The sequence below is a fragment of the Nansenia antarctica genome (assembly GCF_963989245.1).
Source record: "Nansenia antarctica genome assembly, chromosome: 3".
Taxonomy (NCBI): Eukaryota; Metazoa; Chordata; class Actinopteri; order Argentiniformes; family Microstomatidae; genus Nansenia; species Nansenia antarctica.
In genome coordinates this window covers 35,417,721-35,439,250 of record NC_137688.1, presented here as the reverse complement: position 1 = coordinate 35,439,250, position 21,530 = coordinate 35,417,721, and the positions used below count along the sequence as shown (strand labels likewise).

Genomic DNA, 21,530 nt, shown 5'->3' with positions numbered 1-21,530 from the left:
CGACATTTCAAGCACATAGAAGCCACAGGACAATTACAGGCCACACAACATTAAGCACTTACAAACAGTTAAACAGTTAAACATTAAACAAAACAAAACATACAAAAAAAAAGGCATTATGGGAAGGCAGCACAGAGAGGGATTAATGAGGACAAGTATAGTTCTGTGTCAGCCAGGCTTTCATGTGTGTTGTGAAGGTGGAGTAAGTATGTATGTCTTTGAGTTGGTTGGGTAGTGAGTTCCAGTTTTCTATTGCTATTACTGAGAAGGATTGCTTACTGAAGGTGCTTTTCCTGAATGGAACTATAAGGTCGCCACGAGAGGTGCTTCTGGTGGGCCGTAAGCTGTGGTCACGCTGGTTTATGAAAGAGTTAAGCGGGGGAGGAGCTTTGTTATGCAGAATTTTATGGATGAGACAGATGTTTTTGTATTTGATGGTGTCTTCCCAGCTAAGGTATTTACATTTGTCTAGGATGGTACAGTAGTGTGTGCTGTTTGGCTTCTGGTCCATGACCTTAAGGGTCCGCTTGTATAGGGTGGCTAATGGCTTTAGGGAAGTGCTGTATGCATGGCCCCAGCTTGTCAAACAATATGTGAGGTGCGACATAATTGATGCGTCCATGTATAGTCTGGCAGCACTCATGGTCAGTGAGCTTCTGATGTACCTGAAGTTTGCCAGGCCAAACTTCACCCTACCAGACACTTTCTTGATGTGCTCTTTGAAAGTCAGGTTTGAATCAATGATGATCCCTAAATATTTGAACGACGGAACTATACTAATGTTTTGCCCTGAAATGGTTATGTTTGCCGTGGTCATATTGTGTTGTTTGGAGAAGAACATTCCTACAGTTTTATTAACATTGAGCTGGAGGCAAGAGCTGTTGAGCCATTTGGTGACCTTTTCCATAGCAGAGCTAAGTTTGGCAGCTGCCAGGTGTTTGTTCTTGTCATGCACATACAAAACAGTGTCATCAGCATACATTTGTACATGCACTTCTGGGCAGACAGATGGTAGGTCGTTGATATATAGGCTAAACAAGAGTGGGCCAAGTATGGAGCCTTGTGGTACCCCGGTGCAAGACATGATGGTAGGTGAGCGCTGATTGTTTATCTGGACTAGCTGATTTCTGTCACTGAGATATGAGTCCAACCATTTAAGGGCTGATGGCAAGAAGTTAAAGGCAGACAGCTTGGTGATAAGGACCTGGTGATTGACTGTGTCGAAGGCTTTGCGGAGATCTAAAAACACAGCACCTACAACACCTCCTCTATCAACCATACCTTTGACCTTTTCTAGGAAGTAGCAGTTGGCCGTTTCTGTAGAGTGTAGGGTCCTAAAGCCAAACTGCATTGGATGAAGGGGAAATGGGCTATTGCTTAAAAAGTGAACGAGCTGCTCTGTAACCCACTTCTCAGTGACCTTGGAGATAATGGGTAAAATACTGATTGGCCTATAGTTACCAACATCCTGGGGGTCACCTGACTTGAAGATGGGAGAAACAATAGCTGTTTTCCAGGTACTAGGGACTGTTTCCTCAAGTATTGATTGGTTGATAATTTGTGTAATGGGGTGGACTAGGTGTTCTTTCAGAGATTTCAGCATTGTCGTGTCCATTCCATAGATATCCTTCGCTGTTGAGAGTTTGAGAGATGAAATTATGACTTGGGTTTTGTGTGCCGAGATGGGCTGAATGCTGAAAGAGGGCTTGGTTTCATCAAGTTCAACATTATTGTTGGTTATTTGAGGAAAATTCTGTGCGATCTCTTTTACAGAGTCAATGAAATATGTGTTAAAAGCTACAGCTATTTGGGCTGGATCTTGTGTTAAGTTGTCATTCAGCTTTAGCTGTATCTGTTTCCTAGGCCTGTGGTTGGTTCCCATGACATTTTGGATTTGTTCCCAGATCCGTTTGGTGTTTCCCTTTGCCTCTTTGATGATAGTAATGAAGAAATTAGCTTTAGCCTTTCTGATCATTTTGGTAACCTTGTTCCGGAGGGAGGTAAACCTATGCCTGTCACTGACTAGCTGTGGCTTATTCTCCAAAGCTCTCTTCAAAGCAAAGTCTCTTTCTTTTATCAGGTTAACTATCTCGGTGTTGAACCAGGGAAGGGAGTTGTTTTTTTTCTTTCCTTTCACTTTTTGAGTAAATGTGTTGACTAGACTTTGTAGTTTGATTGCTAGTGTCTTGGAGTCTACCTCTACGCTGTTCCCAGTGAGGATGTTATTCCAACCAATCTGTTGTACTGCTCTTTCAAAGTTATCCATTTCCTTGTGGGGGATCCTTAATTGCTCAACTGGATTAAATGGATGTTTAAAACGATTCTTAGTCAATTTTCTGGACAGTAGTGTCAGGTTATGATCAGAAAGACCAGTAATGAAATTATATGTCTTGACTACTCTTTCAGGCTTGTTGCTGAAGATCAGGTCTATCTGTGTCTGGGAGGATGCAGTTATTCTAGTTGGGCCATCTAGAAGTTGTTTAAACTCCAGACCGTCTGTGAGCTGCTTAAGGGGTTTCCTAATTGACTTGTCTAGCCAGTTACAATTCAGGTCACCAAGTACAATCACTTCTGTTTTTGAGTCACACTCTTGAAGTAGCTTTTTGAATGTAATGTAAAAATCCTTGCTAGCAGAAGGTGGGCGATAAACAACAATGAGCACAAAAGACATTTCTCGAGAAAGCTGTACATTCAGACCGATGCATTCTAAGTCATGTTCGAAAGACCAGTTTATTAGTTAACTAGGTAACAATGTAAAGTAGTGTTATAGTTAATTAGGTAACAATGTAAAGTAGTGTTCTAGTTAACTAGGTAACAATGTAAAGTAGTGTTATAGTTAACTAGGTAACAATGTAGTGTTGTAGTTAACTAGGTAACAATGTAAAGTAGTGTTCTAGTTAACTAGGTAACAATGTAAAGTAGTGTTATAGTTAACTAGGTAACAATGTAAAGTAGTGTTATAGTTAACTATAGGTAACAATGTAAAGTAGTGTTATAGTTAACTAGGTAGCAGTGGGGATTACTCACCCAATCCATGCATTGCAATAGTTTGGCTTGACTAGCGAGTGTGATGTGATTTTCAACAATGTTGAAATGTATTTCCTTTTTTAAAAATAAATGAACATTTGAAGAGTCAGAAATGTTCTTTTTGTTGTGTTAACAATAGTGATGTAAGTTAGATTTGGTGAGATCACTATGGAATATTAAATCATCAATCTTTGCTCACTACATAGCCTTTCTTACCTTCAGGTGTGCATGAACTACAGGTTATCAACTGTGAAATTATATCTGTTCTCATATCGGTTATCATATCGGTTATCATATCGGTTATTGGCGACGAGAAGCGGGTAAACATCGGTTATCGGTATCGGTTGGAAAAAATGCATATCGTGCATCCCTATTTATAACGTCTTTGTGCTTGCTGGGAACAGTTTGAAAATGTAATCAGTATTTGATTTCAGTATTTGAAAATGTAATCAGTTATTGATTTCGCTTCATGGTTCAAAATGTATTCCGAGACTGAACACTGATTGACAGTTCTTGTGATGCTTTTAATCCCAATTTATCAAAACTACTTTACTGTCCATGACTAACTTATTCATAGGGGTTGTCACAAATGTCTGAAATGAAAGCAGCGAAAATGACAGCGGTGTTATTGTGAAAGGGATGGGCAAATCCAAGTGGAACTCATGGTTGAGCTGAAGACAACTGTATACAGAATGAGGAAGTTGTCAGTTCTCACACAAAACTGCCTTCACTTCTCAAACGTTCTCATTCTCATACCTTCGTCGAAACGTCATCGTTCCACCTTACTTTGTGTGAGAACTGAACCTAATATGGATTCAGTAAAAAACTGACCCTATCCTATGCTTGCCCTCTGTAGGTTCACCCCGAGGTGGGGCTGACTGCACAGGAGCAGATGTACCTCCTCTATGACGTCAAACTCCAGTGTCATCAGAATCTCTCCACACACAACACCGCAGGTGGGCCGCAAGCATTTATATATTTTAACCATTTAGCACCTTTCGACACTTTTACCCAAAGCGACTGACAATTAGAGATCACTTACTCAAGGGCACACTAGTGGTGGTGTTCCCAGGTGGGATTTGAACTCGTGACCTTCTGATCACCAGTCTAAACTCACTATCACTATCCACTAGGCCACCACTACCCCCCACCCCCTTCCCCCACTAGGCCACTACAACCCCCCATTTACCATTTAATGATGCTCACATGCATCATTCTGTGAAGGGGGGAGAAAGGGAGACAGACTGCAGCATGTACAGTACTGTGTCATGTGGTAGCCTATGGGACAGTACTGTGTCATGTGGTAGCCTATGGGACAGTACTGTGTCGTGTGGTAGCCTATGTACAGTACTGTGTCGTGTGGTAGCCTATGGGACAGTACTGTGTCATGTGGTAGCCTATGTACAGTACTGTGTCATGTGGTAGCCTATGTACAGTACTGTGTCATGTGGTAGCCTATGTACAGTACTGTGTCGTGTGGTAGCCTATGTACAGTACTGTGTCGTGTGGTAGCCTATGTACAGTACTGTGTCGTGTGGTAGCCTATGTACAGTACTGTGTCGTGTGGTAGCCTATGTACAGTACTGTGTTGTGTGGTAGCCTATGTACAGTACTGTGTCATGTGGTAGCCTATGTACAGTACTGTGTCGTGTGGTAGCCTATGGGACAGTTTGCAAGAAGGTGGTATGAGGATTGTTGGATATTTTTTCAGAAATGAAGAATTGGTGAAAAAGTGTCAAGTGATCAGTGTATTACTGGTGGTTAAGTAGGGATTGAGAATGTTAAAATGTGAACCACCCTACGAGGGCTATTTCTGAGAAGATATGTTCTCATAGCTGCTGAGTCAGTGCTTTAGGTCCAGCTGGGTTAGCTAAGATTAACCCTTGTGGAGCGAGTGCAGTTTGCCTAATGATGAAGCCTAATGATGGGAGATTACTGCAGAACACGTCCTTCCTCCTCTGATTTAGAAAGTTCATGTGAAACTGCGCTAAAAAGGCACCAGCCAACCCCCACAAACACCAACCCTGCTGGTGTTTCCATTTTTGGCTGCTGCGTTCACACGTTATTTCCCAACTGTCCTCCCACGATCCTTTCCTGTGTCTGTTGGATTGACGCAATCTGAAGATATTTTAATCCCTTGGGGTGGAGAAATGATCAAACAGTAGGTCTTAACTGCTAATGGGAAATAAGTGTTAATTAGCCTCACTCCAACTGTCATTTATTTCGGCCACATAATGTGTCATGGCACTGTGTAAAGAAATCCACCAGCTCTTGCCATCCATGCAGTTTTAGATCCATGATGGAAATGTTACAGTTGAGTGGGATGGATGTAAGCAGCTACAGTTTGCACTATCCTCACTGATGGTAAATGATGCATTCCTGCTTCACAGAAATTGCATAATTGAAAGAACTTATCCTCTTAAACTGGACGGGCCTATAAGCTGGATTTATACTCTTAAGCTGGACGGTCTGCTTTAGTTTGAGTATTAATTTGATTATTGTTAACTTTATTTCCTTGTCATGTGTGGTAGGCTATGTTATTCTGAACTATGATCTGAGCATATCCACACAAAACGTCATGGTGTCACCTATCAAATGGCATCCTGCTTTTGCATCTGACCACCATATTTCTAATGTTATAAGCAGTTTAGTTTGGGTTAGGGTTTAGTCAAATAGGGCATTCAGCATAAGAGGTTATCAGAACATGTAAATTGTATAACCCTGTCTGACCCTAGTCACCTGTGTGAACCTTGTTACCTGTCTTTATATTTTAGAGTATTTGGTATTTGGTATTTGGTTACTGTACTTTTTAAATGTATGGTACACATTCTATTTTATTGCCATGGCAATTCTAAATCATAAAATGCTATTACATTTGAATATGATGATGTCACAATCAATCTATAGTCTAGACTTCGAAGGTTGGGTTTAGAATGTTTGGTTGATAGGGGCCAATGTTGATTTGGAATTCAGTGTTGGTTGCAACAGCTAAGACAGCACATTTGACTCTTCTCTGCTAAGATTATTAATAAAAAAAATCAAAAAGAGCTACTATATCCAGCAAAATCAGTCTTCAGCGAGGACCATGGCTAAAGGAAGACGTCGTCTTTCCAGGAAGCCATCAGATGGTCTAAATAACGGTGAGAATCAAACAGTTTAAATACTTTTTATTGAAAAAGGTGATAAACAATTATCATACATATCATACCTCAATATTCCTTTGATGAGTTCTTAAACCGTGGTTATGTACTTCCAGGTCAGACACCACTCCAGACTGAGCTCTCTGCTGCAGGGGAGGGATGCATGTGTGGAGCCATGTGTGGAGCCCAGCCTCCACGCACAATGCCAGTGAGTACCTCTCTATCCACTAACCTCTCTATCCACTAACCTCTCTATCCACTATCCTCTCTATCCACTAACCCCTCTATCCACTAACCTCTCTATCCACTAACCTCTCTATCCACTAACCTCTCTATCCACTAACCTCTCTATCCACTAACCCCTCTATCCACTAACCTCTCTATCCACTAACCTCCACTAACAGACTTGTCTGTCTGCAGAGATTTGGCTGTGTCTCAGTCAAGTCATGTTCCATCTGATTGACAGCTCTATCCACTAACCTCTCTATCCACTAACCTCTCTATCCACTATACTAACCAGTTTTCACTTAAGAAACATTAATTATTATTATTATTATTATTATTATTATTATTAACATTAATTATTAAGAAACATTGTTGCAAGAACCAAAACCGACTCTAAAGCTGATTGTTACTTTATTTTCTTTCTTCAGCCTCGCTTTCCTCAGCCTCACACACCGGTCCCCCCCTCCGTTTCCCAGACTACTACAGCAGCAAGCAGGACATAGAAGACTTCCACCGATACACCCTCACCATGTTGAAATACTACCACAACGAGGTGGCCCGGAATCAGTCCTTACCTAAGGCTGAGAAGCGGCGTTGGGCTTGCTTCTATATGAGGGAGATCCAAGGGGCTGAGAGTGGCTACAAGGTGATCAAACCCTGGCGTCACCACAGAGGATGAGGAGGGCAGAGGAAGAGGAAGAGTCCGCGCCGGCACGGAGCGTACGCCGTGTGAGCCTTGACCGGCAGTGGCTCAGTCCCCACCAGGAGGCCGATCCTGAGGATGTGGATATGGCTGCAGACATGAGAGACTTGTCTGTCTCAGACTTGTCTGTCTGTCTTGTCTGTCTGCAGAGATTTGGCTGTGTCTCAGTCAAGTCATGTTCCATCTGATTGACAGCTCAAGCCTCCACTTTGAATGGACAACCATATTATTGAGTTACTTTGCATTTATTTGGGAAGAAATAGTAGTCAATAAATAAATATATATTCCAATTATAAATGTTGTGTGTGATTTTTGAACATTCAACATTTAAGTGATTCAGAAGATGCTTTTATCCAAAGCGACTCACAATCATTATATTTGTCTAAGCAAGTGAATAACAATACAACCTAGACCCTAGAATTTTACCTGTCTCACCCTTGTTACCTGTCTGACCCTTGTTACCTGTCTGACCCTTGTTACCTGTCTGACCCTAGTCACCTGTCTGACCCTTGTTACCTGTCTGACCCTTGTCACCTGTCTGACCCTTGTCACCTGTCTGACCCTAGAACTTTACCTGTCTGACCCTTGTCACCTGTCTGACCCTTGTTACCTGTCTGACCCTTGTTACCTGTCTGACCCTTGTCACCTGTCTGACCCTAGTCACCTGTCTGACCCTAGAACTTTACCTGTCTGACCCTTGTTACCTGTCTGACCCTTGTTACCTGTCTGACCCTTGTTACCTGTCTGACCCTATTCACCTGTCTGACCCTTGTTACCTGTCTGACCCTATTCACCTGTCTGACCCTAGTCACCTGTCTGACCCTTGTTACCTGTCTGACCCTTGTTACCTGTCTGACCCTTGTTACCTGTCTGACCCTTGTTACCTGTCAGACCCTTGTTACCTGTCTGACCCTAGTCACCTGTCTGACCCTAGTCACCTGTCTGACCCTAGTCACCTGTCTGACCCTAGTCACCTGTCTGACCCTAGTCACCTGTCTGACCCTAGAACTTTACCTGTCTGACCCTAGTCACCTGTCTGACCCTAGAACTTTACCTGTCTGACCCTTGTTACCTGTCTCACCCTAGTCACCTGTCTGATCCTTGTTACCTGTCTCACCCTTGTTACCTGTCTGACCCTAGTCACCTGTCTGACCCTTGTCACCTGTCTGACCCTAGTCACCTGTCTGACCCTTGTTACCTGTCTGACCCTTGTCACCTGTCTGACCCTTGTTACCTGTCTGACCCTTGTCACCTGTCTCACCCTAGTCACCTGTCTGACCCTTGTTACCTGTCTGACCCTTGTCACCTGTCTGACCCTAGTCACCTGTCTGACCCTTGTCACCTGTCTGACCCTAGTCACCTGTCTGACCCTTGTTGCCTGTCTGATCCTTGTTACCTGTCTGATCCTTGTTACCTGTCTGACCCTTGTCACCTGTCTGACCCTAGTCACCTGTCTGACCCTTGTTACCTGTCTGACCCTTGTCACCTGTCTCACCCCAGTCACCTGTCTGACCCTTGTTACCTGTCTGACCCTTGTTACCTGTCTGACCCTTGTCACCTGTCTGACCTTTGTCACCTGTCTGACCCTAGTCACCTGTCTCACCCTAGTCACCTGTCTCACCCTTGTCACCTGTCTGACCCTTGTCACCTGTCTGACCCTAGTCACCTGTCTGACCCTTGTCACCTGTCTGACCCTAGAACTTTACCTGTCTGCCCCTTGTCACCTGTCTGACCCTTGTCTAATAATTAATTCATAATTTATAATGATTTCCTCTCCTCTCCTCCATCTTACCCTCCTCTCCTCTCCTCCATCTTACCCTCCTCTCCTCCTCTCCTCTCCCCTCCTCTCCTCTCCTCCATCTTACCCTCCTCTCCTCTCCTCTATCTTACCCTCCTCTCCTCTCCTCCATCTTACCCTCCTCTCCTCTCCTCCTCTCCTCTCCTCTCCTCCTATCCCCAGATGACCTGTGTCCCCCCGGCTGGGATGGTCTGATCTGCTGGCCCCAGGGGTCAGCGGGGTTGGCCACGAAGGTCCCCTGCCCCGCCTACATCTACGACTTCAACCACCAAGGTACTGGTGTCTGTCTGGTCCCAGGTGACTGGAGAGCACCCTGTCTCCTCCTCAGGGACCAGGCTGTCTTCGTTATTAATAAAGTAAACAACAACATTAAAAGTGTTCACATCATGTTAGGACTGGAGACAAGCAGTGAAGCTCTTTCAGAGTTTATTCCCAAAAATGTGCCAGTGTGTGTGTGTGTGTGTCTGTGTGTGTGTGTCTGTGTGTGTCTGTGTGTGTGCGCGCGCGCGTGTGTGTGTGTAAATGTCCATCTTTCCAGGTCACGCATACAGGAAGTGTGATTACAACGGGTCCTGGGTGGCGGTGGAGGGGTTAAACCGCACATGGTCGAACTATTCCGACTGCTTGAGGTTCCTCCAACCGGGTCACGAGACGGAAAAGGTCATATAGTATCAGAATCAGTCAGACGTCACATCGTGAGCTTAGAATTGTAAGGGTCTATCTCCGTTTAGGGTAGTTCAGAGATAATGAGCGTCAACGTTTTTACATTCCATTATGTTTTGTGAGATGGAACCTTTGTATTTTATTAATTACTAACTAAAACATGTCAACATTTTAAAAACAACACCACACAGGCATTGATAAACACCTAATGGGTGAGGTTATGTAAAAAACAACAACAATTTTGACAAAAATGGAGATAGAACCTTATAATTCTAACGTCACAACATGTCAATCAGTATTGATCTGTTCTAATATGTCCTCTGTCTGCAGCAGGGCTTCTTTCACCGGTTGTATGTCATGTACACCGTGGGGTATGCCGTGTCCTTCAGCTCCCTGCTTGGGGCCATCATCATCATAGGCTATTTCAGGTACTGTACTGTGTTTTTTCGGTTCCGCTTTCTTTCTTTCTTTCTTTCTTTTCATTTTAATTGGATAGTGATAGTGAAGAAAGACAGCAGGAGAAGATACACCAGGGCCCTATTCCATGAAGCTCGATAAAGGTCTAAGCCTCGATAAAGTTTTAAGCCTCGAAAATGTTAGCTTGCGTTCGGTGCCATCAATGTGGCTCAAATAATTCGCTGCTTGGTTGAGCTCCTTCTGAGTCAGATATAATTAGCCTGGTCCCGACCAGGCTAAAACACAGGCTATAGTCATCCGTGCGTCAAAAAAGGCTCACAGGCGGAAACTAAACCCTGAACGAAAGTTCCTCATGTGTCTTTTAGGAAATATTAGTTCCCACTTCACATGAGATAGATAGATTAGATAGTTTGACTGTGTGATAGATAGATAATTTGATATTTTGAAAGTGTGATCGATCGATAGATAGTTTGATTGTGTGATAGATAACTTGATATTTTGAAAGTGTGATAGATAGATAAAGAAAAGAGTGTAAAAAAAAAAAGAAGTAATTGTCTCAACTTGCATTGCCGTCATGACAGCGGTCTAGCTAGCGTAGTGGTTAAGGCTGTGGACTCGAGTTCCAAAGGTTGAGAGTTCGAGACTTGACTAAGTCATTCATTTTTTTTTTTTTTACATTTAACCGAAGATTTCATGCAAAGGTTTCAAACACCATTGTAATCGTGTCAGTTCTTGTAAATTAGCCTGCACCATAATTTTATAGCCTACAATACTTTTTTAGATGAGATTTTAGATTAGATTCAGACAACGAAATGCAGTAAAAAGTGCGCCTGAAGAGGGATTCGAACCACTGATATAAAATGTCGAATAAATCCTATGGCAGCAGTCAATACCACTACGCCATTGTGGCGATATGATGGTTTGTAGCCTGCTGCGGATATCACCACAGTAGCAATATTCATTTATTAAAATATGAACATATAACAATAACTGGGGCTAGTATGACCTACGCATTTAATCGGTCAGCAATTTCTTGCCAAACCATTTCCCTCGCCTTGTTAATTGCGGCAGTATTGCACTATTTTACATCTTATTTTTCCGTCTTCATAAAAATCAATAATTCGGAATGCTGCGCAAATGTAGTACCCCTGCAGAGTGGAGTATCTTCATTTCGACAGATCGACACTTCAGGGCTTTTTATGTCTGCGTGCACGCGCCCATATCGAAGATTTGTAAGCCTGTCTTCTGTGAACACTGATGACACAAGGCTGATCCTCATTCGAGGAATCACCTGAGGCTTGAATACCAATCTCGAGGTCCCTGAGCGCCGCATTTAATTATAGCGCCGCTATATTAAGCCACCGTTAGTGAAACGGACCCCAGCCGGCATTTGAAAATGTATTCACGGGCGAATCAACGTCGCGGGCCGAGGCTGAATCACTGTTTTTGTCACGCCCTCTACCTCGAGGTAGCAGGCAGTGCCTCACTCTCTCGCTCTCTCTCTCTCCCTCTAATTGGCAGGAGTGGCTTCAGGTGTGCGTTTGTCCGGCTATTCACAATTACCACATCGTTAGCCCTGCATAAAGACCCGGTCCAGCCTTCACTTCACTGTCAGATCGTAGCTTCAGCTTACCTACCCCTACCGGACGCTACCTGCCTGCCTGCCCTACCGGCCTGACCCCTGCCTGCCTAACGACTACCCCTCCTGCCTAACCCCCTGCCTGCCTGCCAACAACCCCTCCTGCCTAACCCCCTGCCTGCCTGCCGACTACTCCCCCTGCCTGACCCCCCGCTTGCCCTACGACCATTCTCTGCCTAACCCCTTAAATAAATATTATTTATTGTACGTACTTCTGTCTCTGGTCTGTGTCTGCTGCACTTGGGTTCCCTATCTGACCGTAACAGTTTTTCGATTTTGAAAGGAAATTTAGCATTAAACAACCACATTTCAATGTTTTTTTTTTGGGTGATAAATGTTTTAGTATTATTTCAGGGAGTAAAACAAGGGAGTGGTAACATACAAATAAACAAAGGAGAAAATACAATAACAAAAATACAATTTACCAGTACAAATACAAAATTCCCATAGACCTTCCACCCCCCCCTCCCCTTCCCAATCACCCCCACCTCCCCCTCCTTCCACATATGCCCCTCCCGCCAGATACCTCCCACCCACCCGCCCAATCACAACCCCCCCGCCACCCTCCCCCACCCCACATTTCAATGTTGAAGGTCGGTCACGTATTCGGCTGGGTATGTCAGCAGGGCATGGGCCGGATTCAGACCCATGCCGACATGGGTATATGGTGTGCACTATAGCCTGCGGTGCTAGACAACTGGACCACCCCAGGCCACCTTTCAGCTACTGTAAAGCGTGGGCAGGCTCTTTTTTAGGACTCGAAAGTGGAGCTATGAAAGTGGTCTAATTTTACATCGACCTACCTCGAAGACGTCATTTCTTTCATACAGCGTGTACAGTGTACAGGGTCAATACTCTACTAAGGGACCCCAAGCTGTTCATGCTGCAATGTAATCAGTATGAACCCGTTTCTTGAAGGGGAGACACAATACAAGACACTTCTTCACCTTCTCTTGTATCTGGTCTTCTCGATTTGTGTCTCGTATATGACACTCCCGCGCACACACACACACACACACACATGCCCATGCACACTGCACACTCACACGCACACACCACACACACACACACACACACACACACACACACACATTGTTTCTAAAGGCTATGTTGGTATTAATATCATTCATTTCTTCTGATCTCCCAACTCGTGAGCTTAGAATGATAAGGTTCTATCTCCGTTTAGGGTAGTTCAGAGATATTGAGCGGCAAAGTTTTTACATTCCATTATGTTTTGTGAGATGGAACCTTTGTATTTTATTAATTACTAACTCAAAAATGTCAACATTTAAAAAAATAACACCACACAGGAATTAATAAACACCTAATGGATCAGATTATGTAAAAAACTCAATTTTGACCAAAATGGAGATAGAACCTTATAATTCTAACGTCCCGAACTGTTGGATCCCTCTCTGCCAGACGCCTCCACTGCACCAGGAACTACATCCACATGCACCTGTTCGTGTCCTTCATGCTGCGGGCCGTCAGCATCTTCATCAAGGACAAGGTGGTGCACGCCAACGCAGGGCTGCAGGAGTTCGACACGGTGCTCATGGATAACTACAAGACTATCTCCACTGTGCCTCTCGACAAGTCCAATTTTGTGAGTCTTTTTGTGTTTTTTTCCTTCACGTGGGATTTTTTTTTTTTTTTACAACTTGCATCAGCGTAGCAGAAGGCAAGGTGGTCTTGTCACAGTGGGTGCCTTCTGTAGTCTTCAGATGACAAACTGAAAATGACTCTTTTGTTAATATGAATGATGACAAATGTGTGTAGTGTAATAATGAGTGAGATATATATTGGAGGAAGGTTTTGGAGGAAGGCAGCATTCTTCTCCCTATTGTACTATTGAACTGTGACAGAGAACAGAAGCCATGGGAGGGATCCAGGAAATAATTATCCATTGAGAAAAAGTCCCAAACACAAAAGGTTATGCCTGAAGAGATCACCATGAGGGTGGGAGAAGGAGAGAGATGGGGGGGACGGGGCTAATCAGCAGACTGCTCTGACAGGCATCAGAGAGGTTGTTTCAAGTTCTGTAGAACAGCAGCCATGGGAGGAATCCAGAGAATAATTATCCATTGGGAAAAGTCCAACACAAAGTTTTATACACTGGTTTTCTCTTTTTGAGGCATCGTGACGCCCGGCAGCCTGCAGGTATCTCTGTGAAAATGTCTCATTTCTCAGACAGGTCAGCCAGCCCCTTAGCCCCCAGGAACGAGGATGAGCCAGTTTGAAGAGTTTGTGCAGAGATTAAACGAACACCCACTCAAGAAAAAATGCTCCTTTGTGACTAAACCTACAAACCTGTCTTCGAGACATCTTCGAGAGGCACCATACCTAATCAACCATTAGTCATCCATCACACAGACAGGGAAAAAAAGTTCAGAAAATGGAGAAAAACAACAGTCACTTACAGAAAGAAGACACATAAAAGGGTTTGGGTTAGAAGGAAAAAGTGACAGACGTGTTGAAAAATCTATATTCAGAGCTAAACGGTTCCTCATTAAATACAGAAGGTGTTGTATCTAAAGTGTTGTTACTCTTTTTTTTAATATAACTATCGTCATTTTCTCTTGCTGCTGCAATGCCGAGGAACCGAAGCCTAATAGTTTTACACTCTTAAGGCCAATGCACACGGCGTGCGATTTTGTCGCACCGCCGAATTCGATTCCATTGTTTTGAATGAGACCCAATGAGACAATGCACACGGCGTGCGATGCGATATTGTCGCACGACAACATTCGATTCTCCATTCACATTCATTCATTCATCGGTGTGAATTGAGAATCGAATGTTGTCGTGCGACAAAATCGCACGCCGTGTGCATTGGCCTTTATACTGTAATTAATCGGATAATAAGATGTAACAATAAACTTTCTGATTCTGATTCTGATTCTAACAGGTAGGATGCAAGATCACAGTGCTGCTGTTCATCTACTTCCTTGCCACCAACTACTACTGGATCCTAGTGGAGGGGCTCTACCTCCACAGCCTCATCTTCATGGCCTTCTACTCCTACACCACAAACCTGTGGGGCTTCACTCTGATTGGATGGGGTGAGCAGGAGGTCCACCGTCTCAGGGCCGCCACAGGTCATCCAATCACCAAGAGCCACCTTCACGTTAAAAGATGACAAATCTACGATACGGTAGTTAGTTGAGCAAAGTAGTTTTTTTTACGACTCTGTTATTACCACCTGTGACTATACGAGTCCATGTGAAGACTCTCTCATTTCCCTACATCAATACAGCGTCCTCTCCCTTCCCAGACCTAGCATACACTGACTCAACAACACCTGTGGTATGTTGTTGAGAGCATCCTGACCGTGTTTCTGTTTCCTTCTTGTCTTGTTCCTTCAGGTGTCCCAGCTCTCTTTGTGGCTGCCTGGGCCGTTGTCCGGGCAACACTGGCAGACGCACAGTGAGAATTAACGCTCTTCTTCTTATCCATAACCACACACACACACACACACACACACACACACACACACACACACACACACACACACACACACTTCCTACAACTCCTGTGTTGTAAACAACTCAACTGCAGGAGTTTGTGGAGATGAACTCTTCACACTGCGTGAGTTGTTTTGGTTCTCTACGGTCTTTTCATTTGGACATTGGACCTCCATCGGCCTCACTGCGATCTGTTCTCATTCACAGTGGTCGCAGCTGTTGTTGCAGCTGCAAACCTTTGAAAAACAACAACAACATCACACTTTGTGTATGACTATACACTGTCTTTACAGAACTCCTGCTGTACAAAATACTATTTTCTCTCATTCCCACCCTGCACCACCCACCCTCTTTCTTTCTGTCTCTCTATCTCTCTGTCTCTCACCAGATGCTGGGAGTTAAGTGCGGGTAACATTCAATGGATATATCAAGTTCCCATTCTAACAGCTATTGGTGTAAGTAACTGACATTTCTGTTCAATACAATAATTACTGTATGTCCAAGAAAATGAGAGTCGTTATATATGCTAGCAGCAGCTAGCCTGTAGCCTTCAGCACCATACTATGAAGTTCTATTGCTGACTCACATTCTGGTTCATGGTTCTTACACTATAATATGGTTGTTAAAGCAACTAAGCAGCTGGTTTGCAGCCTGAGTTGAGTTGCTCTGGATATCTCCACCCTACCCTGGGCAGAACCTCTGTGCATAATAGATAGATAGAGATAGATAGATAGATAGATAGATAGATAGATAGATAGATAGATAGATAGGTAGGTAGGTAGGTAGGTAGGTAGGTAGGTAGGTAGGTAGGTAGGTAGGTAGGTAGATAGATGGATGGATGGATGGATGGATGGATGGATGGATGGATGGATGGATGGATGGATGGATGGATGGATGGATGGATGGATGGATGGATGGATGGATAGACAGACAGAGAGACAGACAGACAGACAGACAGTCACCATTGAGGACACTACCATCACCCCCTTCCCCCTGGCTCGCAACCTTAGTTTCTTTTCTTTCTTTTCTTAACCTTTATTTTACCAGGCGAGACAATTAAGAACAAAATTCTTATTTACAATGCCGGCCTGCCTCATAAGGGGAAAGGGGAGGGCTGAAAGATAAAACATGTTAAAGCACTTAAAACCACAATTAAATCCACAATTAAATGAGATGCCACAAAACAACAATAAGCATTAAACACATGCATGTAACACAAACAATACAACAAAAGCACTAACGGACATTAAGACTAGAATACAACAGTAAGCACAAAATGCAGACAGGCAACACAAAACAATACAATACAACAAAACGCGGTGGGACACAGCCAAGCAAACACAATACAGCAATATATTCATCCTGGACCTCACCCTCTCATTTGATCCCCACGTCAGCTCCATTGTCAAGACCTCCTACTTCCACCTCTGAAACATTTTAGAGCCAAATTATTAGACACTGCCTCTCCTCCACCCGCTGCTGAATCCCTCATCCAGGCCTTCATCTCCTCCCGCTTTGACTACTGCAACTCCCTACTCACCGGCATCACCTCCCGCTCCCTCCATAGACTTCAGATGGTCCAAAACTCAGCCGCCCGCCTGCTCTCAAACACCCGGTCCCACAATCACATCACTCCTGTCCTCCACTCTCTCCACTGGCTCCCCATCAAAGAACGTATCAAATTCAAAGTACTCCTCCTCACATACAAAGCCCTCCATAGCCTGGCCCCCCCTTACCTGACTGACCTCCTTCTCCCCCATCGCCCTACCCATACCCTCCGATCCTCATCCACTGTTCCCCTCACTGTCCCACCCTCGAAACGCAGATGCTTTGGAGACCGTGCTTTTTCACAAACTTTTAAATCCCACCTCAAAACCTACCTGTTCTCCCATGCATACAACCTTCCCTACCCCTAACCATCTCCTCTAACGCTGCCACCCCCCTCCCCCCGTGGACATTGCTGTGTTAATTCTTCCCTGTGCCTGTTCGTTAACTCTATGTGCTCATGTTATCTGTTGCTTGTTGTTTCTGTGTTTTCTGTTTTTCCCATATTGTCAGCGTCTTTGAGCCACAGAAAAGCGCTATATAAATACAATGAATTATTATTATTATAAATTATTATGATTATTATTACAGACAGACAGACAGACCCACCGACAGACCGATAGATAGATAGATAGACAGACAGACAGACAGACAGACTGACAGATAGACCGATAGATTGATAGATAGATGATAGTGATGTTACTAGGTCAAGCTGACCGTGTCATCTGACTGACGTACTGATTCATGCTCATTGATCTTTTTCAGCTGAACTTCCTCTTGTTTGTAAACATTGTCCGCGTGCTGGCGACAAAAATCCGAGAGACAAACGCTGGATGGTACGACACTCGTAAACAGTGCAAGTAGGTTCACTTACAGACACTTAACACACCTGTCCGTCATTAGTGCGTGGTTGCTATGTGGTTGCTATGTACCAGGGCCGCGGTTGCAGGCCATTTGGGGGCTCTCGATAAGTGTAGACCAATATTCAGTCAACGGGGGTGGGGGGAGGGTGGGGATAGCACTAGCTCTAATGGTGGTCTAATGGTGCCCATTGTAGTTGTGCTTCATCTTAAATGTTCATTATTCATTATTTAGTTATTCAGTTATTATGATGATAATTAGGCTGTTCTGGTGCCCTATGCACAGTGTGTGATGTAGCTTCGGCCCTGCTATGAAAAATGTATTAATCTGTGATATTCATAGTCTATTTGTATAGTTTATACTAGTATAGTAAAACATTTCAAGAGGTACACTACCGTTCAAAAGTTTGGGGTCACTTAGAAATGTCCTTATTTTTTAAAGAAAAGCACAGTTTTTTTCAATGAAGATAACATTAAATTAATCAGAAATGCACTATACATTGTTAATGTGGAAAATGACTATTCTAGCTGCAAACATCTGGTTTTTAATGGAATATCTACATAGGTGTATAGAGGCCCATTTCCAGCAACCGTCACTCCAGTGTTCTAATGGTACATTGTGTTCGCTAATCGCGTTAAAAAGCTAATGGATGATTAGAAAACCCTTGAAAACCCTTGTGCAATTACGTTAGCACAGCTGAAAATGGTTTTACTGGTTAGAGAAGCTATACAAATGGCCTTCCTTTGAGCTAGTTGAGTATCTGGAGCATCACATTTGTGGGTTCGATTATACTCTCAAAATGGCCAGAAAAAGAGAACTTTCATATGAAACTCGACAGTCTATTCTTGTTCTTAGAAATTAAGGCTATTCCATGTGAGAAATTGCCAAGAAACTGAACATTTCCAACAACGTTGTGTACTACTCCCTTCAAAGAACAGCACAAACAGGCTCTAACCAGAGTAGAAAGAGAAGTGGGAGGCCCCGGTGCACAACTGAGCAAGAAGACAAGTACATTAGAGTCTCTAGTTTGAGAAATAGACGCCTCACAGGTCCTGAACTGGCAGCTTCATTAAATGGTACCCGCAAAACGCCAGTGTCAACGTCTACAGTGAAGAGGCGACTCCAGGATGCTGGCCTTCTAGGCAGAGTGGCAAAGAAAAAGCCATATCTGAGACTGGCCAATAAAAGGAAAAGGCAAATAAAAGGAAAAGGCAAAAGAACACAGACATTGGACAGAGGAAGATTGGAAAAAAGTGTTATGGACAGACAAATCGAAGTTTGAGGTGTTTGGATCACACAGAAGAACATTTGTGAGACGCAGAACAAGTGAAAAGATGCTGGAAGAGTGCCTGACGCCATCTGTCAAGCATGGTGGAGGTAATGTGATGGTCTGGGGCTGCTTTGGTGCTGGTAACGTGGGAGATTTGTACAAGGTAAAAGAGATTTTGAATAAGGAAGGCTATCACTAAATTTTGCAACGCCATGCCATACCCTGTGGACAGTGCTTGATTGGAGCCAATTTCCTCCTACAACAGGACAATGACCCAAAGCACACCTCCAAATTATGCAAGAACTATTTAGGGAAGAAGCAGGTAGCTAGTATTCTGTCTGTAATGGAGTGGCCAGCGGAGTCACCAGATCTCAACCCCATTGAGCTGTTGTGGGAGCGGCTTGACCGTATGGTATGCAAGAAGTGCCCATCAAGCCAATCCAACTTGTGGGAGGTGCTTCAGGAAGCGTGGGGTGAAATTTCGTCAGATTACCTCAACAAATGAACAGCTAGAATGCCAAAGGTCTGCAATGCTGTAATTGCTGCAATGGGAGCATTCTTTGACGAAAGCAAAGTTTGAAGGACAAAATTATTATTTCAAATAAAAATCATTATTTCTAACCTTGTCAATGTCTTGACTATATTTTCTATTCATTTTGCAACTCATTTGATAAATAAAAGTGTGAGTTTTCATGGAAAACATGAAATTGTCTGGGTGACCCCAAACTTTTGAACGGTAGTGTATGTATATTGCTCATTGAAAGATTCATTAAACAAGACTCCCACCAGGCAATATCGTTGAGCAAAAAATCCTTGTCCATGAATTGTAATATCAATACCTCCCTCTCAGCATATTATACACCAGACTACTGTATACAGCTGAGGTTGGCAAGCCCCATCTTATATCTATATCTATATCTGTATACATTTTCACACATTATGAAGCTGTCTCTATTGCTGTGAGCCCTCTTCTGCTCTCTCTCTGTCTCTCTCTCTCTCTCTCTCTCTCTCTCTCTCTCTCTCTCTTTCTCTCCCTCGTATTTCATCCCAAGGTTTGATTGATTGATTGATTGATTGATACATCATATGCATATTGTCAGTGAGTGTTACTGAGCATAATCATTCTAACAAGAGATTGCTGATTTCGTTTTTGTTTTATCTTAAGGCCAGCTTTATGTGGTTCACCAATGTATCTTTTCTGTCCTATATCCCTTGCTGGTTTTTTACCACTGTCCTTTTCTGTACAGGAAACTGGCCAAGTCCACTCTAGTGCTGGTCCTGGTGTTTGGGGTCCACTACATAGTGTTTGTGGGAATGCCACACACGTTCAAGGGGTTCGGATGGGAAGTTAGAATGTACTGTGAACTCTTTCTCAACTCCTTCCAGGTGCTTGATTTTGCCCCAACAGGCAATCCTATTTTGCATTGCATGTTTGTGACTGTCATCTACCTACTGTCTTCCTACTGTAGAGTAGTGGTGTCCTACTGTAGGGTAGTGGTGTCCTACTGTAGGGTAGTGGTGGCTTCGTGGATAGTGAGTTGGACTAGTCATCAGAAGGTCATGTGTTCAAACTTCACTTAGCCCAATGTTACTCCAGGGAGACTTTCCCTGTAATTGTAACTTGCTTTGGATAAAAGCCACTAAAAATTATTAAAATGTAAAAAAAGAAAAAAAGAAAAGAGAATCACTTTACAGTCACAGTAAAATCACTTATTAACTAATTGCAGTATGTGTGGCTGTCAAAACAAGCTTGAATTCACCAGCTTCTGAATCTGTCATTTGTCCTGTTTTTTTTTCTTCTCGCATTATGGTTCTGTAAAACGTGTGATGTCTTAGAATATAAAGTATTCCTCTTTGTCCTTTTATGTACCAGATAAAATCTCATTAACAACAAAAACTGGGCAGAGATGTAAAGGAACTGAAAACCCCAGTGTCTCACAGACAGTGCCAGGGCATTTCTCTTCTCCTTTGAATGGCCCTCTTTCTTATGCACAGTGTGTCAATATCACAGTATGTCAGTATTGTAGTCCAAAGGCCATGGCTACCCCCTTGTTCTTTGAGACGGCCATTTCGTTTTAGCTGTCAAGCTCAGCGACGACTAGCTCTTCACACCGTGCCCCCTTCCTCTGGAACCAGCTGCCAGTTCATGTGAAGACTGCTACATCTATTAATATGTTTAAAACCAGACTCAAAACTCACCTCTTTACACAAAACTATGCCCTCCCTAGCTGATCTCAGTGTTGTGCGGGGGTGGCCTCAATCAGATGCAGCTCCTTCAGTGTGACCTCAATTTAGTTGTGTTGTTTCGCCCTTATTCTCACTTTCACTTTTATTATCATTTTTATTTTTTCATGATTGTTGCACGTTTGCACACTTTTCATTATTATTGATCTTGTATGCTCGTTTTTTTATCGTTTTATGATGTCTTCGTCTTTTTATTGTATGTATTGATGTCCTTGTCTATTGCATGTTCTTTTTATTTGTTTATGTGTTGTGCTGCTTTTGCTGTGATGTATTTAGCTTTTTCTTTTGATGTAAAGTGCACTGAGACACCTCGGTGTGATTCTGCACTGTAAAAATCAATAAACTTAAACTTTAAACTTAAACCTCTCACCTGCTTCTGTCATCGCATTTCAGGGCTTCTTTGTCTCCATTATCTACTGCTACTGCAATGGTGAGGTGAGTACTAAAGGCCTCTGGTAGACCTGGTCTCTGATAGACCTGGTCTCTGTTGGACCTAGCCTCTGATAGACCTGGTCTCTGATAGACCTGGTCTCT

General features: G+C 43.4%; 1 protein-coding gene across 1 annotated transcript in view; it reads left to right on the top strand.

Moving 5' to 3' along the window:
* The window catches only part of LOC308154038 (parathyroid hormone 2 receptor-like), a gene marked incomplete at both ends in the record, with an annotated part of 32,313 nt that overhangs the window by 9,286 nt on the left and 1,497 nt on the right, over window positions 1–21,530 (top strand). Inside the window, 11 exons of the mRNA XM_080527218.1 lie at window positions 3,884–3,983; window positions 9,056–9,166; window positions 9,432–9,553; window positions 9,887–9,984; window positions 13,035–13,218; window positions 14,521–14,674; window positions 14,978–15,038; window positions 15,465–15,531; window positions 17,387–17,481; window positions 20,000–20,138; window positions 21,390–21,431. Coding sequence (XP_080383344.1) covers window positions 3,884–3,983; window positions 9,056–9,166; window positions 9,432–9,553; window positions 9,887–9,984; window positions 13,035–13,218; window positions 14,521–14,674; window positions 14,978–15,038; window positions 15,465–15,531; window positions 17,387–17,481; window positions 20,000–20,138; window positions 21,390–21,431 — 1,173 coding nt within the window. The remainder of the gene's footprint in view (window positions 1–3,883; window positions 3,984–9,055; window positions 9,167–9,431; window positions 9,554–9,886; window positions 9,985–13,034; window positions 13,219–14,520; window positions 14,675–14,977; window positions 15,039–15,464; window positions 15,532–17,386; window positions 17,482–19,999; window positions 20,139–21,389; window positions 21,432–21,530) is intronic.